The sequence below is a fragment of the Oryctolagus cuniculus genome, chromosome 9, assembly GCF_051225735.1.
Source record: "Oryctolagus cuniculus isolate XC-2025 breed Fujian yellow rabbit chromosome 9, ASM5122573v1, whole genome shotgun sequence".
NCBI lineage: Eukaryota > Metazoa > Chordata > Mammalia > Lagomorpha > Leporidae > Oryctolagus > Oryctolagus cuniculus.
In genome coordinates, this window is record NC_142875.1 from 98,587,571 (window position 1) to 98,614,036 (window position 26,466).

The 26,466-nt window shown below is 50.0% G+C and overlaps 1 protein-coding gene across 5 annotated transcripts in view; it reads left to right on the forward strand.

Annotated features, from left to right (window-relative positions):
- Positions 1–26,466, forward strand: part of B4GALNT3 (beta-1,4-N-acetyl-galactosaminyltransferase 3) — a 116,712-nt gene that overhangs the window by 61,724 nt on the left and 28,522 nt on the right. For all 5 annotated transcript variants that reach the window (XR_016213438.1, XM_089304452.1, XM_051850758.3 and 2 more), the window contains exons 2-3: positions 21,243–21,346; positions 22,502–22,579. Coding sequence is in view for 4 of the 5 variants with exons in the window: in XM_089304452.1 (XP_089160578.1) it covers positions 21,243–21,346; positions 22,502–22,579 (182 nt within the window). In the remaining variant the exon portion in view is untranslated. The remainder of the gene's footprint in view (positions 1–21,242; positions 21,347–22,501; positions 22,580–26,466) is intronic.

Consider the following 26,466-nt stretch of genomic DNA (forward strand, 5'->3'; position numbering starts at 1 on the left):
CTGCAATGGTTGAGGCTGGGCTAGGCCAAAACCAGGAGCCGAGAGCCTAATCCAGGTCTCCCATGTGGGTGCAAGGGCCCAAGCACTTCGACTGTCCTCTGCTGCTTTCCCAGGTGCATGAGCAGGGAACTGGATTGGAGTGGAGCAGCCAGGATATTAACCAGCACTCACAAAAGGGTGAGAGAGGCGGCCGCTCACTATGCCACAGTGCCAGCCCCTCAAAATACTTATCTTTTAATTCCATTGCCACCAAGTTTTGAGGCCTCCTCACATGTACTAGATGCTGAGTAAATCCAGCTTGCTCACTGTCTGTTAAGCTTCCTCTTGAAGGGCTGCTTCTCAAAGTTTCCCACTATGAGCCATTTTGTGCAACCATCAAGACTCAACCGATCCAAGAAGCCAATTCAAAACAAATAACAGACCGTGCAGCCTTTGTGAGAAACCCGTGTCTGTTTTGTACAGCAGTGAACTCTAGGGAAACCCAGCTCAGTGCCTTTGCCCCTCATGGGAATGCATTTGCAGCTTACTCTACAAATCGCCTACAACACTCTGAAAGATGGAAAAGATATTCCCCTAGGATCTGGGAAAGCTGAACAGTTAACAGCTTCCCAAGGGTTTTCTGTATTACTGGGATACTGACAGTTATCACGGGTCTTTAAATATCAAAGTTTATGCTCATGAGGCTTTTTAAGAAAATCCAAGTTCTCTGTGCCTCAGTTGTCTTCCCAAGTATCTCAAATGGGAGAAAGTTCCAGAAATTGTGTAGGTGCCATGCAGGTAAAATGAGAGTCACACAGATCGGAAGGGTTGAGTGTTAAACTGTTGGCAGCATGCGGCTCAGGGAGTGTAGTAAGTCTCCCTCTTGCTTTTCATGCTTGGAGATTTCTCGTAGCAATGACTCCCTCTCCAAAATGTTATCTCTCTCTCTTTCTCTCTCTCTCTCTTGCTTTCTTTGAGGGTAAGGATCAGAGTCATCTGTCTTTTTCCTAAGCAGGTTTTTTTTTTTATTTTTTAAGATTTATTTATTTATTTGAAAGGCAAAGTTATAGAAAGGCAGAGGCAGAGAGAGACACAGAGAGAGAGATCTTCCATCTGCTGGTTCACTCCCCAAATGGCCACAGCAGCCGGAGCTGTGCCGATCTGGAGCCAGGAGCCAGGAGCTTTCTCCGGGTCTCCCACATGGATGCAGGGGCCCAAGGACTTGGGCCATCTTCTACTGCTTTCCCAGGCCACAGCAGAGAGCTGGATCAGAAGAGGAGCAGCCAGGACTCAAGCTGGTGCCCATATGGATGCTGGCGCTGCAGACCAGGGCTTTAACCCACTGTACCACAACGCTGGCCCCTCCCCTTCCTTTTCTATTAGATTCATCCCTGTGGCCATTGTACTGGAACTTTGTGTATTGTATGGATGGTAAGAATTGTTCAGGAGTTTAATTGGCCAGCCCAAGAGTCAGTATGTCAATGCACTTGTGAAGGTACAAGCAAACCCACAGAAATCAGCTTAGGGAACTGTGACCAGTGATATCTGAGGTCAAGCAGCCTTGTTAATTGCTCTGCTGTTCTGTGAACACATTCTGATTTGTGCTTGTAGAAAACAAACATAAACAATATCCACCATGAGAATATTTCAGGCATGGCAAGCCAAGACACTGTGGCAAAAAATGGCCTACATAAAAGATCTCTGTGAGTGAGATGCCAGTGGAAAGAACGGCCATCAAAGAAGGAGGTACCTTTCTCTGAAGGAAGGAGAGAACTTCCACTTTGATTATGGCCTTGACTAAATAAGGTTGGAGTTTGTGAACTCAAGAGGCTTCCATAGCCTTGCCAGCTCATGACAAGAGCCTCAGGTGATTACTGACGTCATAAATAAGAATGTCAGTTGTTAAATCAACAACAGGAGTCACTGTGCACTTGCTCCCCATGTAGGACCTCTGTCCTTAATGTGTTGATCTATGAGAATTAATAGTAAAACTGGTCTTCAAACAGTACTTTATACTTAGTGCCTGTGTGGATGCAAACAGTTGAAATCTTTACTTAGTATAGAGTTGATCTTCTGTATATAAAGATAATTAAAAATGAATCTTAATGAAGAATGGGATAAAAGAGGGAGTAGGAGGTAGGATGGTTTGGGTGTGAGAGGGTGGGTGTGGGGAGAAGAACTGCTATAATCCAAAAGTTGTACCTATGAAATTTATATTTATTAAATAAAAGCAAACTAAACTAAACTAAACTAAAATAAACCTAAAAAAAAAATCAATATCCACTGAGCTATTGGTGTTCCTACTTGGCTTCTTTCGCCACCTGAGCCTGAATTCCTCTTCCTTCTCTTTGTTCATTTATTTTAAACAGTAGCTGTTAACCAAGTAAGAATATTTTTCCCATGTAAAGTTAAAGTAGTATTTAATGTGCTTGTGGATATCAGTATGTATGTATGTTAGAATTTTTTTAATATTAAAATAATTTTTAGGGACCAGCACTGTGGTGTTGTGGGTAAAGCTGCCGCCTGCAGTGCCAGCATCCCTTATGGGCACTTGTTCAAGTCCCAGCTGCTCTGGGATAGCAGTGGAAGATGGCCCAAGTCCTTGGGCCCCTGCACCCACGTGGGAGACTCACAAGAAGCTCCTGGCTCCTGGTTTCAGCTCGGTGCAGCTCTGGCCATTGCGGCCAATTGGGGAGTGAACCAGAGGATGGAAGATCTCTCTCTTTCTCTCTGCCTCTGCCTCTCTGTAACTCTGACTTTCAAATAAATACATAAATATTTAAAAAAAAATTTAAAGTATTTATTTACTTGAGAGAGAGAGAGAGAGAGAGAGAGAGAGAGACCATATCTGCTAGTTCACTCTCCAAATGCCCAAAAACACTGTACCAGGACTGTAATGGGAATTGGAAACACAATTCAGGTCTCCTCTGAGGATGGCAGGAGCCCAATTACTTTAGCCATCACTGCTGACTCTCATGGTGCACATTAGAAGGAAGCTGGAGGGGCTGGCGCTGTGGCATAGCAGGTAAAGCCACGCCTGCAATGCCAGCATCCCATATGGACACTGGTTCAGGTACCGGCTGTTCCACTTCCAATCCAGCTCTCTGCTAATGTGCCTGGGGAAGCAGCAGAGGATGGGCCAAGTGCTTGGGCCCCTGCACCCATGTGGGAGACCCAGACGAAGTTCCTAGCCCAGCCCCTGCCCTTGTGGCCATTTGGGGAGTGAACCAGCAGATGGAAGTCTTCTCTCTCTGTTTCTCTGTTTCTCTCTCTCTGTAACTCTGCCTTTCAGATAAGCAAAGTAAACAAAAGAAAAAAAGGAAAGCTGGAGCCAGGAGTCAGAACTGGGTTTTGAATCCAGGTATTCCTTTGTGGGTTGCAGGTGTCCTAACCTGTGTCTTAACTGCTAGATTAAATGTCAGCCCTGGTTAAATACTTGTTGGTAAGGTGCTTGGAGTACAAAAATACAGTAAATACAAAAGGAATTTTGATGAAATCTAGTATCATTCAATGTACATCTTCTGTATTTAAGACTGAGCTAACCTGGGGAGCAGAGGTAAGAGTGGCACAGCCCATGCTTCTGAAGATTCTGGGCTTGGAACTGGTCTGGATCCAAACTAGTAGGCTCTTCAGTTCGCAGAGAATCTCGTTCTCCAAGCTGCTTCTTTAGAACACGACCCTTTTTCTCTAAGGGGCTGTGTTCACTTCTGAGATTCCAACCTACAAAAAAGTGCTCCATTGCCACTCCTGACACTGCTATTCATTTATCATCAGGCTCACAACCTGGGAACAACCCCGCTGGTTGGCACACTCAGCGTGTGGTCTGCACTGAAGACTGCTGGTTTGAGTTCTGGTTCTGCCTCTGACTTGCTTTGTGACCTCAGACCTAAGCCTTCAAACCTTCAATTTTCTTTTCTTTCCTTTCTTCTTTTTTTTAAGATTTATTTATTATTTAGTTGATAGGCTGAGTTAACAGACAGAGAGGGAGAGACAGAAGGAGTGGTCTTCCATCTGCTGGTTCACTTCCCAAATGGCTGACATGACTGGAACTGGGCTGATCTGAAGCCAGGAGCCAGGAGCTTCTTCCGGATCTCCCACAACCACTTGAGCCAGTTTCCACTGCTTTTCCCAGGTGCATTAGCAGAGAGCTGGATCCGAAATGGAGCAGCAAGAATGCAAACTGGCACTCATATGGGATGCCTTTGCCGCAGGCGGAGACTTAACCTACTAAGCCTATTTAACCTAACAGTGCCGGCTTGCAACAATGAACCTTAGGTTCCCCTGGATTGCAACAATTCTTTTTAAGATTTATTTATTTATTTGAAAGGCAGAGTGACTTAGGGAGAGAGGGAGAGACAGAGAAGAGAGAGATCTTCCATTTGCTGGTTCACTCCCCAAATACCCACAGCAGCCAGCATTGAGACAGACTGAAGCCAGAAGCCAAGAACTCTGATAAGAAATGCAGGTGTGCTGCATGGTGCCTTTACCAACTGCAACACAACATTTGCCCCATTTGCCATAATTCTTAAATTTCCTCCTCTTCCTCCTGCTCCTCCTCGTCTTTTTTTTTTAAAAAACCAAGGCTAAAGTGAGCTGATGGAGTATTACTTCCAAAGGTTCTGACAAATGTGTGTTTTATTTCATCTTTCCAAGGACCATGTTTTGAACATTATGTACCTGTGTGAGGCTGGAACGCCTCTTTCCTGGGATATGCTAAATCATGAATTCTCCCATCTTCCTCACAGTCTATAAAGTTCCATAAATACTGTAACACTAACTCTGTGTGTTTGTATCTTTGATATCATCGGCTATTTGCATTTTATGTACTTAAAAAATAAAGTGACTCTTAGGTAAGTCTCAACCTTGTTTTAAGAATAACAATAGGGGCTGGTGCTGTAGCATATCAGGTAAAGCCTCCGACTGCAGTGCCCACATCCCATATTAGTGCTGGTTCAAGTCCCGCTGCTTCACTTCCAATCCAGCTACCTGCTGATGGTCTGGGAATGCAGTAGAAGATGGCCCAAGTGCTTGGGCTCCTGCACCTGCGTGGGAGAACTGGAGGAAGCTCCTGACTCCTGGCTTTAGATCGGCCCAGCTGTGGCCATTGTGGCCATTTGGGGAGTAGACTAGCAGATGGAAGATCTCTGTCTCTGTATCTGTCTGTCTCTCTCTTTCTGTCTATAACTCTGCCTCCCAAATAACTAGATCTTAAAAAAAAATAGCAATCAGTTATTTAGAGTTGAGCTGTGTTCACAGGGACGATCCGGAAAACTCCCTTGGTGACCTGTTATTTCAAGGAACTCCCCGAATGCAGTCCATTCGTCACCACCTGGGCATGTGAACCCTAGGCCCCTCAGACTCCTTCCTGAGGGTGTAATTCCTAAGCAGAGACTTGCACAGACATCATAGGATGGCTGCTGAGACTTAAGTCACTGCCCTGTTTGCTGGTCCCTTTGGGGTCCTGTGTGTGTAGTTCTCTCTTTGATTCTGTGAGCTGCTGTGATCTTTCCCTAAGTTCTCTGTGGCTTAAGTTAGGAAGGAAGAGGGGCAGACAGGCCCGTGATGCTCCCTGGAACAAATGGTCTGTAGGAAAGGCCTTGTCTTCCCTGTCTCTGTCTTCACTTTGTGATCCGACACTGGACTCGCACAAGGCGGTGCCACATGGCGCCAGCATTCAGCCTGCACGAGCTGTGACTCAGCACGGTGCGGTGATCCCACTGTCACAGGTTGATGTTGCTGCAACGTCCAGTTGCCCTGCTGGGTTCTAAACACTTCCCTGCTTCTGTACCAGACTCATGCAAACAGCAGTTTCTAGGGGACCCAGCAGCTAATCCGTCTCTGAAGCTGGGCAATGTTGACTACTGATTTCCACACCCGCTAGTGCATCTCTGTCCCCCAGGGAAAGTTTTACCCTGGGTCCACTCAGAAGCTCTGCTTTTCCCTGTAACCTGCTGGCTGGGGTTGCTCCAGTCTGGCTTTCCCCACACAGCACTCTTCTTTGTACCTATTCCCAAACACAAGCTTTTCCACCTTGTTTCACCCACTCTCTCTCTCCCCCTCTGTCTTTCAAAAAAAGAAATCTTAAAAAATAAATAAATAAAAGAAAAAAAAAGATCCTACATTCAGTTCTTTGAGTGTGACATGCTCCTCTAAACTGCAAAAACAATGTGAGGCTGAAGGCTAGGGAGGGGAAGAGAGAGAGGGGGGCGGGGGAGAGGGAGACACACACACACACAGATTTCTGTCTGCTAGTTCACTTCCCAAGTGGCCACAGTAGCAGGGACTGGGTTGGGCTGGGCCAGGTGGAAGCCAAGAGCCAGGAACTCCATCCAGATCTCCCATATGGATGTCAGGGGCTCAAGCACTTGGGCCAACTTCTGCTGCCTTCCCAGGAGGCATTAGCAAGAAATTGGAACAGAAGCAAAGCAATCAGGAGTTGAACCAGTGTTCCAATGTGGGATGCTGGCATCACAAGCTATGGCTTAACTGCTGTGCCGTAAGGCTGGCCCTGAAAGCAGGATCTTTAGGAGATATTTGAATACCCGGGTTCATTGCAGCATTTGTTACAATAGCCAAGAGGTGGAAACAGCCCAAGTGTTCATGGATGAATGGATAAACAAAACATGATCTATGCATACAATGGAATATTGTATAGCCCTCAAAAGGAAGGAAATTCTGCCATGCTCCGTGGATGAGCCTTGAGGGCACAATGCTAAGTGAAATAAGCCGGACACAAAAGAGCAATGTTGTAGGATTTTACGTCTCCTCTGTGATCGGTGGAACAGTAACATTTGTAGAGAAAGAAAGTGAAGCAGCGGTTGCCAGAGGCTGGGTGAGGCAGCGAGGGAAGTTGTTCTGATTTTCAGTTTGGGACCGTCAGGTTCTGGAGATGGATGGGAGTGATGGTCCCATTAAACTGTCCATTTAAAAAAGGTTAAAATTGTATGTGTGGGTGTATGAGCACTTAATCCCATTAAACTGTCCATTTAAAAAAGGTTAAAATTGTATATTTTGTTTATTTTACAACACATACACACAAACAGAAATCTAAACATTGAATTTGAAAAAGAGAAAAAGTGCCCAAGAGAAAAATGCTGTGTTAGAGGCACCTTCAGGTTCTACCTTTTAAAAAATTTAGATTTTTTTTTTTAAATTTATTTAGACACAGAGAGAGAAAGAGAGAGTCTGACCTTCTGTCCACTGGTTCACTCCCCATATGGCCATAGCCAAAGCCAGGAGTCAGGAGCTCCACTCAGGTCTCTTACATGGGTGCAGGAGCCCAAATACTTGAGCCATCGTTTACTGCTTTCCCAGGTACATTAGCTGGGAGCTGGGACATTAGCATAGCAACTGGGACTCAAACTGGCACTCCTAATGTGGAATACTGGCATCACAACTAGTGGCTTACTCCACTGGGCTGCAGCACTGGCCCCCAGCTTATCCCTTTTTCATTGGTGCCCCAGTGGGTGTCCACAGGGTGCTAAGACATCCCTGGAGCTGGCTGTTAATTTCTCAGCATGACTGGGCCAGTGTCTCTCTGTCATTCAGCCTCCAAACCAAAAGATGCCTAATTCCTCTGGCCTGTCCCATAAACCCTCCTTATCATTCATTCATTCAGCCACTCCACATGCATCAAATGCCTGATTTACACAGTAGGAAAATGAGGTCAGAGCCGGGTCATTTAACCCCTCTGTGCAGCTGGGATGTGTTGGAAGTGGTAATAGGAACTCCTTTATACAGTGGGGATGAAATCGTGAACATGACCTAGTTTTTCTGCCTGCACAGTGCTTTCAGTCCTTTCCTACATTAGGCTGGATTGGTGTCCTCTCCCAAAACGTGAAACTCACTTAACACTAACAGCCATGGCTAAGCCCTGTGTTGTGATACACCAAGCCTTGGGCCGAGAATCAAAGACCTGGGCTGTAGCCTGGTCCTTAACAGTGGCTTCCTTTCAACATTAGACCAATCGGTTAACGTATCTGTGGTCTCTGTCCTCATCAGCAAAGTGGAAATGATGCATGAGCATTGGGGATAAAAATTGAGAATGAGACCAAGAATATAAAAGTTCTGGTATAAAAACATCAGGTGGGCCGTGGTGGGCTGGGGCCTCATCCAAACAGCATAGCCCTTGGCCCTTGGTACGGGCTAGGCCTTGAAGTTCCATATGTGTCCTATGCTGTGAGGACAGGGAAGGTGGAATGCCCGTGTTCCTGTCTAGGGGAGCAGAACTAATGACTCCTGTTCCCTCTCCTCCCCGAGAACAGGTTACACAGCCTCAGCGTGGCTTTGGAAAGTCACCTTCATCAGACCTTGCACACCTAGCCGCTGGCAGCCCCCCAATCAGATAATGCACCTCATTTGTTTTTAAGCCTGATGCAGAAAAGAGAGGGAGCTCAACAAGATGCTTAAAAGAGTTGTTGCTCCAATAGGGGACGTCAAGTGGGGAGAGGGCGGGGCGGCAGTGGCTCCTGGCTGCTGGGCCCAGCCTAGCCCCTGTGTGGCCCTAGAAGACTTCCTTGTCCTCAGAGCCCCTACCTCTCCCTCCTTCCCTTGGATTCCATTGCTTTTTCATTCAACACACAAAAGAGTCTGTGTAAGATACTTGTTAAGAGATTGGGGGGGTGGGGGTGGGAGGAGAAGCAAACAAAACAACGGGAGTCAAATCTCAACTTGTTATTTAGAGGTGGTAAGGTCCTGGGCAGATATGTGTCCTCCTGATCACTCAGAACCTCAGTTTTCTCATCTGTAAAATAGGGGCAATGCTCACATCCACCTGAAGGATTGCTGTGAAGACGACATGAGACGTGGTGTGTCAGGTGCTCAGCACAGTGACTGACCTGGGTGATCGTACATTTGTTAGCTGTTTCTGGTTTTGTGAATGCACCTGCTAGTGGGTATGGAGAGAGCTTTGTTTCTCTCCCATATTCTCCCATATTCTTTTGACATCCTCCTGTAGTCACAAGTCTTGCTTCTTCCTAATTAACAGCTATTATCAAATTGTTCCCACTTCTCTATCTCATTAGTTGGCTAGGTGAAACTCTCTTCTCTTCTCAAAAAAAATTTTTTTTTGAAATTTGTTTGAGAGGCAGAGAGACACAGGGAGAAACGGAGATCTCCCATCTGCTGGTTTACTTTGCAAATACCTGCAACACCTGTGACTGGGCCAGGCTGAAGCCAGGAGCTAGGGACTTAATCCAGTCTTCCACCCGGGTGGCAGGGGCCCAGCTATGTGAGCCATCACCTGCTGCCTTCCAGGGTCTGCATTAGCACGAAGCTGGAGGCAGGAGCTGGAACCAAGACTCGAGCCAGGCACTCTGGTGTGTGGGCTTTTGGCCAAATGCCTGCCACTCCGTTCTCCTTTTCAAAGCTGTGCTCCCTGCTCTATTCTCCCCTTTTAGTGTTTTCTTTTTTTTCATTCTGGTTTCGATTCTCTTTCTATAAAGCCTTTTCTCCCTGCAGGCCTCCAACTATGGAAAAATGTTCTTATTCCTAAGTCAGGATGGAGTCACCTCCTCCCAGCTGGAGGAAGAGAATTCCGGCTTCCTTCTTCCACATGAAAGAGAAACAGACCAAAAGCACACAGGCGGTAACTCCCTGCCAGGCTGCCCTCCTGCATGGTGCCCTGGGGGAAGTCAGACCTGCGGCGGGGCCTGGTGATGCCTAGGTGTCCTCTTAGAGCATCAGGGCTTTCCTCTATCTGTTGCTTCTCCCTAATCCCAGAGAATCTTTGCAAAACATTTCACCCGAGGTTTCTGCAAATCTGGAAAACAGAAAATCAGTGAGGGGCCAGCACCGTGGCTCACTTGGTTAATCTTCCACCTGCGGTGCCAGCATCCCATGTGGGCACCAGTTCTAGTCCCGGCTTCTCCTCTTCCCATCCAGCTCTCTGCTATGGCTTGGGAAAGCAATAGAAGATGGTCCAAGTGCTTGGGCCCCGGCACCCACATAGGAGACTGGGAGGAAGCGCCTGGCTCCTGGCTTTGGATTGGCACAGCTCCGACCACTGCGGCCATTTGGGGAGTGAACCAACAGAAGGAAGACCTTTCTCTCTGTCTCTCCCTCTCACTGTCTGTAATTCTACCTCTCAAATAAAAATAAATACATCTTAAAAAAAAAAATCAGTGAGCCGGGCTGCCTGGTGTGTGCCTGCTTGTTGCATGAGGCAGCATCAGCTTGTGCATACCCTGCACGCGGGCATGAGCCTGAGTGCAGGGCACATGCACGTGGGCACAGCCTGCTGGTGTTTTCCCTTGCTGCGAACGTTGCTCTCACCGCACCCAGGACCCGATGGACCTGGACATCTCCAGGTGTGCCTTGCTGGCTATCACAGTAGTCAACGGAGAAGTCAGGATGCAGCAGGTGCTCAGGAGATACCTGGGTGCTTAGGTCATTGGCTCGTTTACTTGTTTTCCCCAGCCTGCTCACTCCTGACCACCGCTGAACCTCTTCTTTGAGACTCCAGCAGGGAAGCACATAGACCACATACTCCCTCCACATGCAAAAGCTGCCCTTCGTCCCAGTCCAGAATGAAGCTGGGCTGTCGTGTGGCACAGCAGGTTGAGCTACTGCTTGCAATGGTATCATCCCACATCAGAGCACCAGTTTGAGCCTGGCTGCTCTGCTTCCGATCCAGCTCCCTACTAATGCCTGGTAAAGCACTGGAAGATGGCTCAAGTACTGGGGCCCTGCTACTCATGATAGGGACCAGGATGGAGTTCCAGGCTCCTGGGTTTGGCCTGTCCCAGTCCTGGCCATAATGACCACTTTGGGGTCTTTCAGATAAATAAAATAAATCTTAAACAAAACAAGAATGACAACTCTGTGGATTTGGAAAAGTCAGTCCCAACCTGGAGTGTTAGGGAGCACAGAATCCTGAATCCTGGAAGACCTCTGGGGCCACCAGGGGAGTACAGCACAGCCCCCCTTTGGGGAGCTCAGGCCAGTGCACTCCAAATTCCCCTCGCACAGGACTGTGTGTGTGAATGCAATTGTCACCCTGCTGATGGGTTGGATTGTCATTTATTTGATAATGTTGATACCCAAGGGGTGAGCCATGGCCTGGGTAAATATCCAGGGCCCCCCACTGGTCAGATTCATAGCATGGGGAATGGAAATTCACTGAGTCAGGCCCTTTGTGTCTCCAGGTCCCCAGAGCGGTGGCGACAGAGTAGAAAGGGCACTGCTTTCCCGTTCTAGCTCTTGTCCTCATCCTTGCCCTTGGTTTTGTGCTTTAATCTGGATGTTTGGGTGAGCAGGAAGCACTGCCAGTGGGGCTGAAGACCTGGGCACATCCCCGGCAGGGGCTCGGCTGCCCTTGGTTGGGCCCCCTTTGGGCAGCGCCCCCAGGGCTGTGGGGCCAGTGTCTTGTGTGTGCAGCTGGCAGCCCCTGCTCAGGTGCAAGCTTGCAGGAGGCTCCCGAGATGCAGGTGGCCGTTCTGCAGGTTCCCAGGCCTGGCGCTGAGCAGCAGTGGGCCTGCGGGCTGGCGGCCGGGAAAGGCCTTCTGAAAGGGTATTTCCAGAGATCAATGGAAAAATTCAATTAGAACATAAGTGTATTTTGGTGCAAAAATTTTTTGAAACCCCTACAGTTTTTTCATGATGAGCATTTCCCGTGACCTTTGAGAAGATCCCATGCATCTGCTCATCAGAGCGGTGCTGGGGAGACCTTACCTCTCACCTCTCTGCTGCTCCCCTGCCCTCTCCACTCCCACTTGCACTGCGGATACCTACGCTGTGAGTGACAGTGAGATGGAGCTGAATGACCCCTGAAACGCTGGCCCACCTCCCGCCCCGCCGCTGTCCACACACACAGCTGGATCGTCCATGTTGAGAAGAAGGCTCTGTAACCAGGGAGAGGGTGGCAGGAATGCTCCCCTGTCCACTTCTCCAGCTGTTTGGGACTCAGTACATGTGGGCCTCCACACTCCCTGCTTGCATTTCCTGGGCTAATATGGAGCAATGTTAGTGGCCAAGTTAGAGACAGTAAAGAACTGAACTGAGGTGTGTGTGTGCATGTCTGAGCGTGCATACATGTGTGCATGCATGTATGCATGTATGTGTGCGCACGCACGCACGTGTGTGTGTGTATATAGGGGTAATTGAGGAGGAGACAGGAGAGCAGGGATAGGGTGCTGAGTATATGGGCACCTGACACCAGCTGATCATGGGTGAGGTTGGGCGTGGACAGAGATTCCCAAGCACACTCAGTATGGAGCAATGGAATTAAGTACACAGTCTTTGTCCTGGGCCCGACTTTGGCCAGTTGCTGCCTTTGTGACTTTTGGTAACATTTGAAATTCCTAAGCCTTGTCTTCCTATATGGGATTTACATTAAATAAAATAATTTGTTTACTTGAATACAAATAGGCATATGTATAAACAGGCATAAGTAATTGCAAGCCTAAACCATAAACATCACTTGTTAGAGTTACATTAATAATAATAGTTATTGCATCAAGTTCTCTGGGGTGTCATGGAGTGGAAAGGACAGGTTTAGCCACACAGCCCTGTCTCTGCCTTAGCGACTCCTCCCAGGTGACCCGGCTCTGACGGTCGTGACTGTCTCCACCCCTTCGGGTTTCTGCTGTGAGGCCCAGGCCCTGCTGGCATCCAGCCACAGCAGCACTGCCTGCCGAGAAAGTGTGACCGACTCCCAGGAGCCGTCCCAGGACACAGCCGTAGTCCCTGCCTTTTCCTCCTGGCAGGTGTGGAGCTGAGCCCCGGGGGTCACAGCTGCTTTCCCTTGACAACTCCTGCCCTCCAGGGGCACAAGGGCCCCGTCTCTGAGCAGTGCCGCTGGCTTTCATCACCTTTCCTCATTCCAGTTTGAGTCTCTGGGGGAGAGTTCTCCATGCAGACTCCGGGGCTCCTTAGCCAATGTGCATTCACCCTGGTTCTGTTGGTACTGTGTGAAAGCAGCTACCCCAGGCTCCTCCTCCCCCACCTTCCTCCGGCCCTGGAAAGGCCAAGCCCCTCCCCTCTGGCCCCGGGGAGGTGCAAACCCCGTATCATGGAGCCCTGCCTCAAGGCTGAGAGAGCTGCAGGAACACCCTTGCTGTGGTCTCTGCCTCCTGGGTGCTACCCACCACCAAGGGTTCTATTTCTGTTTCAGTCGTTACTTTCCTGTTGGCATTCCACATTTATTACGTCTCTGTTCATTGCTTACTTCCCAAATGCCCATGACATCCAGGGTTCCAGGAATTGAACCCAGGGACTCTGATGTGGGACGCAGGCATTCTAACCGTCATCTTAGCCAACAAGTCAGACACCTGACCCTACTTGGCACCTATGAACTGTTTGCAGGCTCCCTGTTGATGTAGAGAGCTGGCCTTTGTTGGGGGAGAGGTGCTAATCCATCTGCTCCACTCCTTTACTTATGGACCCTGCTGTGTCTGCTCAGTGACATCACAGTCCTTTTCCACATGAGCAAGAAGTAAGATGTGGGAGTGAAGGGTGAGGTGGGTCTAAGCCATTTGGGGCTGCTGGTGGTACTCTCTGTGTAGACCAGTGGATGATTTGAACAGACCTTGGGGATATATTGGGCTCCATCGCTGTTCACCATGAAGTCATGTGAGCGTGCACACTCGTTATCTTCCCCTTTACAGTGGAAGAAAACAGCACGGTAGGGGCCGGCATTGTTGCACAGCGAGTTAAAGTGCCACCTGCAACCCCGGCATCCCGTGTGGGTGCCTGGTCTAGTCCTGGCTGCTGCACCCACGTGAGAGACCAGGGTGGAGTTTCTGGCTGCTATCAGTATCGCCTTTATTTTTATTTTTAAAAATTTTTTTTGACAGGTAGAGTGGACAGTGAGAGAGAGAGAGACAGAGAGAAAGGTCTTCCTTTTTGCCATTGGTTCACCCTCCAATGGCCGCCACGGCCAGCGCGCTGCGGCCAGCACACTGCGCTGATCCGATGGCAGGAGCCAGATACTTATCCTGGTCTCCCATGGGGTGCAGGGCCCAAGCACATGGGCCATCCTCCACTGCACTCCCGGGCCATAGCAGAGAGCTGGCCTGGAAGAGGGGCAACCGGGACAGAATCCAGCGCCCCGACCGGGACTAGAACCTGGTGTGCCAGCGCCGCAAAGCGGAAGATTAGCCTATTGAGCCACAGCGCCGGCAGTATCGCCTTTATTACAGTTAATTAGGAGTAAAAGCTGTCTATCCAGCCGTGTGCCTTGTGACACGCCTTCTTGGACATTGATAGAGGTTTGAATAAATTCTTCGTTAGGCCAATTTGGGGAGGATTTTCTGATAGTGGGCCATGGCTCGGGTATGGGGTAGGGGTCAGCTTCTTAGTCCAGGATCTTTTTTTTAAGCTCCCTTTTTCTTTCTTTCTTTCTTAGATGGAATTATTTGAAAGGCAGAGTTACAGAGGGAAGAAGAGACAGAGATCTTCCATCTGCTGGTTCATTCCCCAAATAGCCACAACAGCTAGGCCTAGGCCAGGCTAAAACCAGGAGCCTGAAACTCCATCCAGGTACTACCACATAGATGGCAGGGATTCAAGCACTTGGGCCTCTTCTGCTGCTTTCCCAGATGCATTAGCAGGAAGCTAAATAGGAAGTGGAGCAACTGGGACTCTAACCAGCACACATAAGGGATGCCAGTGTCACAGGCCCAAGTCCAGGGTCTTTATTCCTGGGCTTTAGGACTTTCTACCTACATGCAGAGTTAGTCTACACCCATGTGCAGTCGAAAGCACTGTGGAGTGTCTTGTCCCTAGAGGTGGAATTGGGAGTCACAATCTGTGACACCAACACCGGCCTGAGCAGTAAGGGGCTTCCTTCCTCTCTCAGCCACATGCTACACAGACAAGAGCATCAGGCCAGGGTCCCAGAGAGATGGAAGCAAGACCCAGAGCTGCACCATCGTGATGAACCATAAACAGAAGAAGCTTCGGTGCACTGAGTGCGTATCGTGTTCCAGGCTCGGAATCTTTGATGTGGGTTATCTTATTCATTCTGTGACCTGAGGCTGATAACTTTACCTTTCTGTTTCTGCGTCTTCAATATAGAGTGGAGATGACAGCACGGAACAGGGAGGTTGAGAGGAGGAAATGAAATAATGTATGTGGGAGTTGTTGCGAAAAAGCACAAAGGGATGTACGCACTGTATTTTCACCAGCGAGCCGAGATGGTGATCTTCAGGCCTTGAAAGAGCCTGCGCTGTGCGGGGGAGGGGTGTTGGCAGTGCTCCAGCTGATGGTGAATGTGATAGCCCAGCTTTGTGAGAGCAGAATATGAGGCCCATGGTGGTGCTTTATCTGTCACCTGAGAGCTGAGTGTCTGTCTCCTGGCGCAGATGTGACACCTGTTGCAGGAGAAACAGGCCCTGGCAGCTGGCCCTGTGGGAGGAGAGGTCTGGCCAGGAGCAGCGGGAGTTTGCTTACCAGAGGGCAAGTGACAAGTGTCACTAGTCAAATCCACACACCTTTAGGTCCAGTTTCCCCTGGGGTGCTGAGCAGTAGTAGTGTGGAGGCAGACAGGAATAGAGGAAGTATGCAAATATGGAGCGCAGTGCCAGGCCCATGTGTGCTCTTAGTGACGCTGGGGCAGCAGTTCCCATGAACAAAGAGGAAGGGTTAGTCACTAAAAAGAAATTAAATTTATTTATTTGTTTGAGAGATGGATGGGCACAGAGAAAGAGAGAGAGATCCCATCCGCTGGTTCACTTCACAAATGCCCATAATGACTGGGCCAAGACAGAAACCAGGAGCCAAGAACTCCGTGGCTATCTCCCACACGGATAGCAGGGACCCAACTACTTGAGCCATCACCTGCTGCCTCCCGGAGTTTCCATTAACAGAAAGCTGAAGTCAGGAGTCAGAACCAGGTATTAAGTTAATGGGCCAGTGCTGGGGCGTAGAGGGTAAAACCTCTACCTGCAGTGCCGGCATCCCATCTGGGTGCCAGTTCAAGTCCCGGCTACCCCACTTCCAGTGTAGCTCTCTGCTATGGCTGGTGAAAGCAGTAGAGGATGCCCCAAATGCTTGGACTCCTGCACCCACATGGGAGACCTGGAAGAAGCTCCTGGCTCCTGGCTTCGAATTGGCTCAGTTCTGGCAGTTGTGGCCATTTGGAGAGTGAACCAATGGAAGACCTCTTTCTTGGGGCCAGTGCTGTGCACAGTTGGTAAAACTGCCACCTATGACGCTTGCATCCCATATGGGTGCCAGTTCGAGACCCAGCTGCTCCACTTCCAATCCAGCTCTCTGCTAAGGCCTAATTAGTAGAAGACAGCCCAAGTGCTTGAGCCCCTGCACCCGCATGGGAGACCTGGAGGAAGCTCCTGGCTCCTGGCTTCAGATCAGCTCAACTCTGGCAGTTGTGGGCCATTTGGGGCGTGAACCAGTAGATGGAAGACCTCTCTCCCTCTGTGTGTCTCTCTCTGCGGAGGAAGGCACTCACCCTGTGTCAGACACCACACTAGACCTGGCTCAGGTAATCCAATCCTCACGGCAGTCCTGCGGGGCAGTTGTTTTGATCTCCACCATCAAGATGAAGAAACCAAGGCCAGAGAGGTTAAGTTACTCGCTCAAGCAGCTGCAGTTTGTGATTGGTAGCTACACAAGTAGATAATTCCCACACCAAACCCTTGCTTGTCTGTCTACTACATCTGTGAGCTCTGCGGAGAGATGTTCCAGTTCCTTCCACCACTGATGGCTCTCCCAGGTTTCCAGATATCTCAGAGCCACCCAGGTTACCTGTGGCTCAGGGGCAGGATCCCTCTCTGCCATCCCCCTCCCATCCCCTTCGAGGATCTGTCCTTGGCCAGCCAGGTAGAGTGCCACCTCCTACTTCCTGTTGGAGAGGAATGGGCCGGCACATGCCATTCAGGACTATTGCAATCGCGGAGGGAAACTTCATTGCACAACTGAGCTCAGTTCTGGATATGGCAAAGCCATCTGGGAATTCACAGCAGGGTGAGGGGTTAGGTGGGTAGGGGGATCCTTGCTAAACTGGCCTTACAGGATTCTTGCTGAAGGCAGGGGTAGGAGATGGGGAACTGGATGAGATGTGGAGGGTGATCACATGTCAAGGGTGGAGGGAGTCTTGCTAAACTGACTTAGCAGGATTTTTGCTGAAAACTGGACCAAGCAGGCCCAGGACAGGATGCAAGGATGGGGCCTCTGGGGTTGGCATTGTGGTGCTTGAAACGGCAGCATCTTATATTGGAGCACTGGTTCAAGTCCCAGTTGTTCCATTTCCCATCCAGTTCCCTGCTAATGTGCCTGGGAAAGTAGGAGGTGATGTCCCAAGTACTTGGATCCTTGCCACCCACATGGGAGACCCAGATAGAATTCCAGGATCCTGACCCAAACCTGGCTGTTATAGCCACTTGCATAGTGAACCAGCAGATGGAAGATTTTCCTTTCTCTCCCTATCACTCTGTCTTTCAAATTGCCACCCACCAGACCCGTGTCGTGGTGTAGTGGGTTAAGCCCAAATGGGTGCCAGTTTAATTCCTGGCTGTTGCACTTTCTTTTTTTTTTTTTTTTTTTTTTTTTGGTTTGCTCTTGTCTTTTTTTTTTTTTTTTTTTATCTTTTATTTAATGAATATAAATTTCCAAAGTACATCTCATGGGTTACAATGGCTTTCCCCCCCATACCGTCCCTCCCACCCACCACCCTCCCCTTTCCCACTCCCTCTCCCCTTCCATTCACATCAAGATTCATTTTCGATTATCTTAGTATACAGAAGATCAGCTTAGTATACCTTAAGTAAGGATTTCAACAGTTTGTTCCCACACAGAAACATAAAGTGAAAAATAATAGATGATTTTTTTTTAAATGATGATGAAATCAGATCAGACCTATTGTCATGTTTAATCCCAGTGAGAGTCAAGTTGGGAATTGATAGTTTCTTTTCTTTTTTTTTTTTTTTTTTAACAGAAGATCAGTTTAGTGTACATTAAGTAAAGATTTCAACAGTTTGCACCCCCATAGAAACACAAAGTGAAATATACTGTTTGAGTACTCGTTATAGCATTAAGCCTCAGTGTACAGCACATTAAGGACAGAGATCCTACATGAGGAGTAAGTGCACAGTGACTCCTGTTGTTGACTTTACAAATTGACACTCCTGTTTATGGCATCAGTAATCTCCCTATGCACCAGTCATGAGTTTCCAAGGCTATGGAAGCCCCTTGAGTTCTCCGACTCTTATCTTGTTTAGACAAGGTCCTAGTCAAAGTGGAGGTTCTCTCCTCCCTTCAGAGAAAGGCACCTCCCTCTTTGAAGACCTGTTCTTTCCACTGGGATCTCACTCACAGAGATCTTTTTGCCTGGCTGTTGCACTTTCAATCCAGCTCCCTGCTGATGCGTCTGGGAAAGCACCAGAAATGACCAAGTACTTGGGCCTCTGCACCTACGTGGGAGACCTTGATGAAGCTCCTGACTTTGACTTGGCCCTGCCTTAGCCATTGCTACCACCTGGGGAGTGAACCACTGAATGGAAGATTCTCAGCCTTCCCTCCCCCCGTATCTCTGCCTTTCAATTAAATAAATCTTATATAAAAAAAAAAAAAAAGGTTTACAAATTGCCACCTACGTGGGAGACCTGGACGGAATTCCAGGCTCCTGGCTTTGGCCTGGCCCAGCCCTGGCTTTTGCACCCACTTAGGGAGGGAACCAGCAGATAGAAAATCTGTGTGTGTGTGTGTCTCTCTCCGTCACTCTGCCTTTCAAATAAATTACATGTTAAAAAGAAAAAAAGCATGAGGCCTCCTTGAGAAGAGGCTGCAAGGAGCCCAGCATCTGGCCTGGGCGTCACGTCACTTCCCTGCAGACGCCAGGACAGGGGAACTGGGGACCCACAGTAACAGCTGGGGGCCTTTGCTGTGACTTCCAACAGTCAGAATTGGGCTGGCACTGGAAACCGGCCTCGGAGAAGGAATGTGCCTCTGAGACGCACCTCAGCTCCCGTGGGTAGGCAGGCAGTGTTTCCGGGGTGCCCCTGCACAGCCTCCTCTAGGAGGAGATGACCCGATCACTCATGTGCAGAAGGGGGCTGGGCCTGTCCTGTGACTCACTCGTCCCCCAGGCACTGGAACCTCCCAGCACCAACCAGCAGCTCCTTGGGGCAGAGAACGGAGTTGGCTTTTACTTTGGCTCCGGGTTTGAGTGGGGATTAGCAGATAAACAAATGGCGTTCCCCTGAGCTCATCTAAAAGTGGAGGATGTAGGTCTGGGGACACTTTAACCATTTTTATTTATTTGCATTTTATTTGAAAGGCAGGGTAAGAGAGACAGAGAAAGAGACAGAGACAGTGTGCACTCCTGGCCACTAGTTCACTCCCCAAATGCCCACAACACCCAGGGCTATTCCAGGCCAAAATCCAGGAGTCCAGAACTCCATCTGGTCTCCAAGTGGTGGGGCAGGGACCCAAGCACTTGAGCCATCACCTGCTGCTCGCAGGATGTGCATCAGCAGGAAGCAGGATGGGAAGCAGAGGGACCGTGGCTGGAAGCAGGCACTGGGATGTGGGATGCAGGTATCCCAAGCAGTGGCCTAATCGCCATGCCGCACAGCCACTCCCTGGGAGCATTTCCTTGTTTTCTCCCTCCGCTCTCTGTCTTTTCACCTCATCTTATGGACCCCAGCATCCTGCTTCCTCGGAACACACCTTGCACTGGGCTCGGGGAACCTGCTCCTGGCTGCCACTGCCCGGCTCGCCATGGAGCCAGGAGAGACCTTGACCACAGGAATCCCTGTGACCCTCACATGGGCAGAGGCTTCCTATCCATGCAGAAACCCCAGACACAGGTGCCTGCCAAGGCCTCTGCCCCAGGACTCCTCAAAGTGCATGCCATAGCCTGCCACGGGAGACAGGTGAGAGAACGCTGGTGGGCGAGAAGGGGGCGCTCTGTCCCAGTCCTGGCACCACCACAAGTAGCACTGACGTTAAGCTTTGCATAAGGTGGGGGTGATCAGACCTGGCCTGTCCCACGGGAGTCTCAGGGGCTCAGACGGGGTCATGCCTCTGAGGTGCATGCAGACAGAACCACCCCGCCCCTGCACTTCAGGCTGTGTGCCCCGTCCCGTCCCCTCCCGCAGTCCCTTCCCAGAACACTTGCACAGCATGGACGTCCTCCTTCCATGGTGGAGTGTGGACTTCCTTGTGGACTGTGCTCTCCGTTCCGGGTCTGGCTGGCCGGGCAAGGCTCGGTTGCTGCTCCCACAGGGGTTCCTGTGACCCCTGTGTTTACTGCCAACTATGGGCTCCCACTGATTGGTGACAGTCAGTTTCAGTCCTTGTGTGCAGGGCCCACCACAGTGTCATGAGGACATCTTGATGAAGCTGTTGGAGAGACAGTAGCAGCTGTCCACTTGGGTCTGGGTCTTAGCCTTGGCTATTTGCTGAGAGTGAATTGATCAGTCACGTATCTAGTCCGAGTGTCATCTTCCTCCTCTGAAATGAGGCCCAGGTGATCCTAGCTCCTGATGGTTTCTGTTCTCGGTTCATGGCCAACAGTTGTTTGGCCCCAACTTGCTCCAAGTCCAGCAGGTGCCTTGCAGGCTGTGACCCCTTCACAGCAGTGCAGCCCCCCCCCCCCCAGCTCTTTGCTTGTTTGTGAATGCATGCGTGTACTCCAGCCGTTTCCTGCTCCCCCACCCACCCACTCATGCCGTGGTTTAGCACCTTGCCTTCCCAGATGTGTGTAACAGCTGGATCCAGGGCAGGCATCCCAGTCATGCCCAGCCTCCAAATCAATATGGGAGTCACTGGGCCTTGCATCTTATATCTTCAGCTATTTATAAACTTGTTTGACAAGCACCAAGTCCCAGGCCCCTCCTTTCCTGTCTTCTCCGATTCTGTTTCCATCCAGAAGCCTGGGGACGGATGGCGAGGCCGGAGCAAGGCCTCCCCCGCCCCGAGTAGTCCCCTGCTGTTTCCCTGGACAGGGACTGAGCTAGAGGGAAGAGAGTGCACACCCACTTCACAACTGTTTCTCCCCAGCAGCTCTGGGGCAGCCGGGGCAGCACCAGCGGTCACCAGGACAGTGATCCCTGTTCACCCGGCCCAGTGGCTGGCTATAAGCTCAGTTCCTTGCTTTACCCTATTGACCTTTGACCCTGGTCAAGTCTGTAATTGCTTCCTGCTCCCGCTTCGAAGCTACTGTGTGAGGAGGGTGAGGAGGAGGTGGACAAAGGGAAGATGGCTACCTCCGTGATTCCGCCCCCACCCCTGGCAAATTGTGCAGATTTATGAGGTCTTTGAAGCGCTGTTGACCTTGATTTCCTCTTCTTTCTCTTCCATAGGGTATGGCAGCTGGAGAGAACTGGCCAAGGCACTGGCCAGCAGGAATATCCCGGCTGTGGACCCACATCTCCAGTTCTACCGTCCCCAGAGGCTGAACCTCAAGGTGCGGGGCAGAGCCGGCCTTCTTCCCTGGGCCCCCCGCGCTCCAGCCTGTTGTCTGGGAGGCACACACCCTGGAATCCTAGCCTGGCACCCGGCATTTCCCAGCTGGGCCACTCTGGGGCTTCCGTGGGCCTTAGTCACACGGTTCAAAGTGTCCTTGTCTGAGCTGCTCCATCTCAAACTGCATGTCCTACTTTAGATTCATTTTTTATTTGAAAGGCAGAGTTAAAGGAAAAAAAAAAAAAAAGGAAGAGACACAGCAGGGTGGAGTGGAGAGAGAGAGACAGAGAGAAACTTCCATCCACTGGTTCACTCCCTGAGTGGCTGCAGGAGCCAGGAGCTCCATCTGGGTCTCCCATATGAGTGGCAGCATCCTAAGCCGGGGGCCGTCTTCTGCTGCCTTTCCAGGTGCAGAGAGCTGCATTAAACAGAGCAACTGGGATTAGAACCGGTGCGCACTGGGGATGCTTGTGTCACAGGCGGCAGCTTAACCTGCTGTGCCACAACACCGGCCCCTGTCCTACCTGAGAGAGGGTGCCAGCTGCAGGGAGTCAGAGATGTGGCTGACAGACCCTCTTGGCAAATAGCTGGGACTGCAATTGGTGAAGCGCACTTCCTTGGGCCAACAGTCCCTAGTGAGGCTGATGAGGGAGACTGGGGTCCAGTTCTGTCTGAGACTGAGCCTAGAACAGAAATGGTTCTGCCTGACAGGGAGGGTTTTGGGGTGTCTCTGAGGGGCTCCCACCTGTTGGGATAAGTGAGTCATTGTGCAGGGCCTTGAGTGATAGAGAGGAAGAAGGAGTCAAGAACCTGCACACAGGGGGTCCTGATGTAGTTAGAACTTTTGTCAGGGCAAGGTTGAGAACATTCAGGAAAGCAAAAGCATGCACTGTATGGAGGTGGAGGTAACCGAGTGCAAGCCTGCCCCTTCGCAAGCTTCTGTGGGGCAGGGCCGAAACAGCCATGGTTAGCAGGAAGCTGGAATCTGGTGGCGAGCCGGGGCTGGAGCCCAGGCACTTGGCTAGGGGATGCGGGGCTCTCAGGCACTGTCTTCAGCATGTGCCCCACGCCTGCACTTGCCTGGGCCCCCGCCTGGTGTCTAGCCCTCAGGGTCTCACCCTGAGCTGCTCACCAACTTCATTCATTCTTCTTCTAGGACCAAGAAGTCGACCGAGATGGAAGCAGCAACAGGAGCTACTTGAAGTGGAACAAGCCTGTTCCCTGGCTCTCAGAGGTGAGGGACTCTCTTCTGTCCACCCTGTTCTTTGACAGAGCTGAAAAATAGTCCTTACAGGCAATTTCAGAGCGCTCCGGAAGCTTTCTTTGAATGGCTGTCATTATTGAGAGCCTTCACCCCTGGATTCTAAGCTCATTTGGCTTTCTTCCCAGAGAGGAGCACTAACATTAGCTGAAGACCTACTGCGCGCCAAGCTTTGCGTGTCGTCTCATGCCAGCTTCATGGCCCTGGAAGATAGTGTGATTCTCCTTATTTCATAGGTGGGAAAAACAAGACTGAAGAAAGTGACTTTCCTGACCACGTCAATCCCCAATTTTTCCCTCTTCTAGAAAATCAGAGACAGAGAGACAGTAGAGCCAAAGGGTGGGCATTGTGCAACAGGTTAAGCCACCTGCATTCCACTCTCATAGTGCTTGGGATCTTGGTTTAACTCTGCTTTTTTCTTTTTTTAAAGATTTATTTATTTATTTGAAAGTCAGAGTTAGAGAGAGGAGAGGCAGAGAGAGAGAGAGAGGTCTTCCATCAGATGGTTCACTCCCCAGTTGGCCACAACAGCCAGAGCTGTGCCGATCTGAAGCCAGGAGCTTCTTCCGGGTCTCCCATGGAGGTGCAGGGGCCCAAGGACTTGGGCCATCTTCTACTGCTTTCCCAGGTGCATTAGCAGAGAATTGGATCGGAAGTGGAGCAGCCAGGTCTCGAACTGGCACTGATATGGGATGCTGGCACTTCAGGCCAGGGTGTTAACCCACTGCACCACAGTGCCGGCCCCTAACTCTGCTTCTGGTCCAGTTTTCTCTTGATGGATGTCCTGGGTGGTAGCAGGTGATGACCGAAGTAGTTGGATCCCTGCCACTCATGTAGGAGACCCAGCTGGATTTCCAAGCTCCTGGCTTCAGATGTGGCTGTTGCAAGCATTTTGTGAGTGAGCTAGTGGATAGAAGGTTCTCTCTCTCTGTTTCTCTCTCTCTCTCTTTCACTCTCTCTGTCACTCTGCCTTTGAAATAAATGTACACACACACACACACACACAAAACAAAGCAAAAAAAAAAAAAAAAAAAAACACAGAGCTGTGAGTCCAGGAGCTCTGATAAGTGCGTGCAGGCGTCCCAAACAGCGATTTAACCATTGTGCCAGATACCTGCTTCCAAGCCCCAGTCTTAAAGATAAGCTCTCTAACCTGTCTTTCTTGGACCACCAGTCCCGTAAGGTTTCCGGAAGTCGTTGTTAAGAAAGTATGAAAAAGCAGCTCCATCCTGCATCCCTTTCTTGGAGATGGGTCCGAGAAGCTCTTCGGTCTGTGTAACTTGGTTTAGCTCAGCATGTCCCACGTTTATTTGCCCCTGAATTACTTTTTTCTTTTTTTTTAATTTTTATTTATTTATTTTTATTTTTTTTGACAGGCAGAGTGGACAGTAAGAGAGAGAGAGAAAGGTCTTCCTTTGCCGTTGGTTCATCCTCCAATGGCCAGCGTGCAGCGGCCGGCACACCACGCTGATCCGATGGCAGGAGCCAGGTGCTTCTCCTGGTCTCCCATGGGGTGCAGGGCCCAAGCACTTGGGCCATCCTCCACTGCACTCCCTGGCCACAGCAGAGAGCTGGCCTGGAAGAGGGGCAACCGGGACAGAATCCGGTGTGCCGGCACTGCAAGGCGGAGGATTAGCCTAGTGAGCCACGGCACCGGCCTGAATTACTTTTTTCTGTGAGACGTTATTAATATTCTCTGAAATGGGTGTCCTAAGGAAACTCTGCCTTAGAAAATTCTTGTCGGAAGTAAACGTGAGTCGAAATCATAAGCATCAAGAAAGCTTTTATCTACGGAGGCTTTGACAGCAAAGAATCGCAGGCTCAGGGAGTTGACGAGCATGCGCAGGGAGGCCTCCAGACGCTGCGTGTGCCGGGACTCCAGCGTAGCACGGTGCTTTGGCCGTGAAGGGCGTAAACTTGGTTTTCCCGGGTTACGACTCGTCTCTTAGGCTTGGGGTCTGTGGAACGGGTTCCTTTCTTGGCTGAGTGGTGTCGGCCCGCCTGTGGTCTGTTACCCATGCCCATCCCACAGCTTGAACTCTGCGGCCCGTATGGTTTTATTTCCAAATCACCCCCTTGTTCCAGGGCAGGAGTGCAGGAACAGCATTGTACTGCAGGTGATGACAGGTTATCTGCACCGTGAAGCCGCCTCCTTTTAAAACCCTGAGAGAGGCGGGGGCCCCAACACTGGCACACCTGTACCAGGTGACATCATCAGGTAATTATGCCCCACCCCACCTGGAGATAGTATGTTGAAAATGAGTGGCCTCCCTCAAAGATTATTTCGTCTGGGAATCTATATTTCTTTCTTTTAATAATACTTATCGAGTTATTTTAATAATACTTATCGAATTCTTTTAATAATACTTATTGAATCAAGTATTTTGAAAGATTGTAGCCATGTAACATTCAGTGTTTATGAATAATTTCCCCAACGTTTACGTCACTCAAGGGTATATGGATATAAATGAATATATAATAAAACAAAAATAATGAACATGTAAATACTGATTAAATAGGATTAACTTTTTAAAGAAATATTTAATATTTTAGTAAGTTTGTATGGCCTTTTAGTATAAATGAGTTGATTTCCTTTTTTAAAAAAATATTTTATTTATTTACTTGAAAGGCAGAGTTACAGAGAGGCAGAGAGAGAGAGAGAAAGCAGGAGGTCTTCCAGCCAATGATTCACTCCCCAGATGGCTGCAACCGTTGGAGCTGTGCCAATCCGAAGCCAGGAGCCAGGAGCTTCTTCTGGGTCTCCCGTGCAGGTGCAGGGGCCCAAGGACTTGGGCCATCTTCTACCACTTTCCCAGGCCATAGCAGAGAGCTGGATCAGAAGTGGAACAGCCAGGACTCAAACCAACACCCATATGAGATGCCAGCACTGCAGGCGGTGGCTTTTACCTGCTGTGCCACAGCGCCGGCCCCTTTTTGTTTGTTTCTGACAGAGACAGGTGGCACTCTTATCCACTGGTTCACTCCCCAGCTGTCCCAGCCAGCTACGGCTGAGGTCAAAGACAGCAGCTGGGTGCTCAGTCCAGGTCTCCCACGTGGGTGGCAGAGACCCAGTTCCTTGAGCCATCACTGCTGCCTTTCAGGGTCTACATTAGCAGAAAGCCAGAGTCAGGAGTTGGAGGTGGGACTTGAACCCAGACACCCCAATAGGGGACATGGTCATCTCAACCAGTGACTTAACCACTAGGACAAATGCCTCTGCCTTAATTTGCTTTTGGTTGTTAGTTTTAATAGGAAAGGTAGCTTCTAAAATCATTATTTTAGCCCTCATGGATCCTTAGGGATGTGCTGACCAGTCTTGTTATTTGCCCAAAAGGAGAATAAGGCCTCGGGAGGTTAAATCAAAAAGTCACACAGCTGAACAGGGCCCACTCGCTCTCCGCCCAGCCTCGGGGTCCCTCCACACCCTGTGGCCTCTCTCTTCCCATCTCCTTACCTGTCTGCTGCCTGTGGACACACAGTTTCTGTGGCAACATCCCAGGTTACCAGTGTAGGTCTTTGATTGAACACCTGCCAGCTGTCAGTGCTCTCATGGCCCTTTTCAGAGAGGCTAACGTGCTGCTGCTGCTGCCGCCGCACCATCGCAGAGTTGTCTGGGAGCCCAGCTGTGAAGGTGAGCCAGGGCAGAATCTGCAACAGACAGTGACAGTCTCTTGTTTCCGGGTTTCCTTTCCCCGGGCTTTGGCTGGCAGCTCAGTGTCCCTGAGGCTAGAACTTGCTCTCAAAGGCCCAGCAGAGGTGGCCCGGGCGTCTTGCAGTAGCCGACTCAAATCCTAAGATCGCGAACATCCACCAGTGGCAATCTGTTACCTGAGCGTTGACTAAAGCATCCCTCTCCCAAA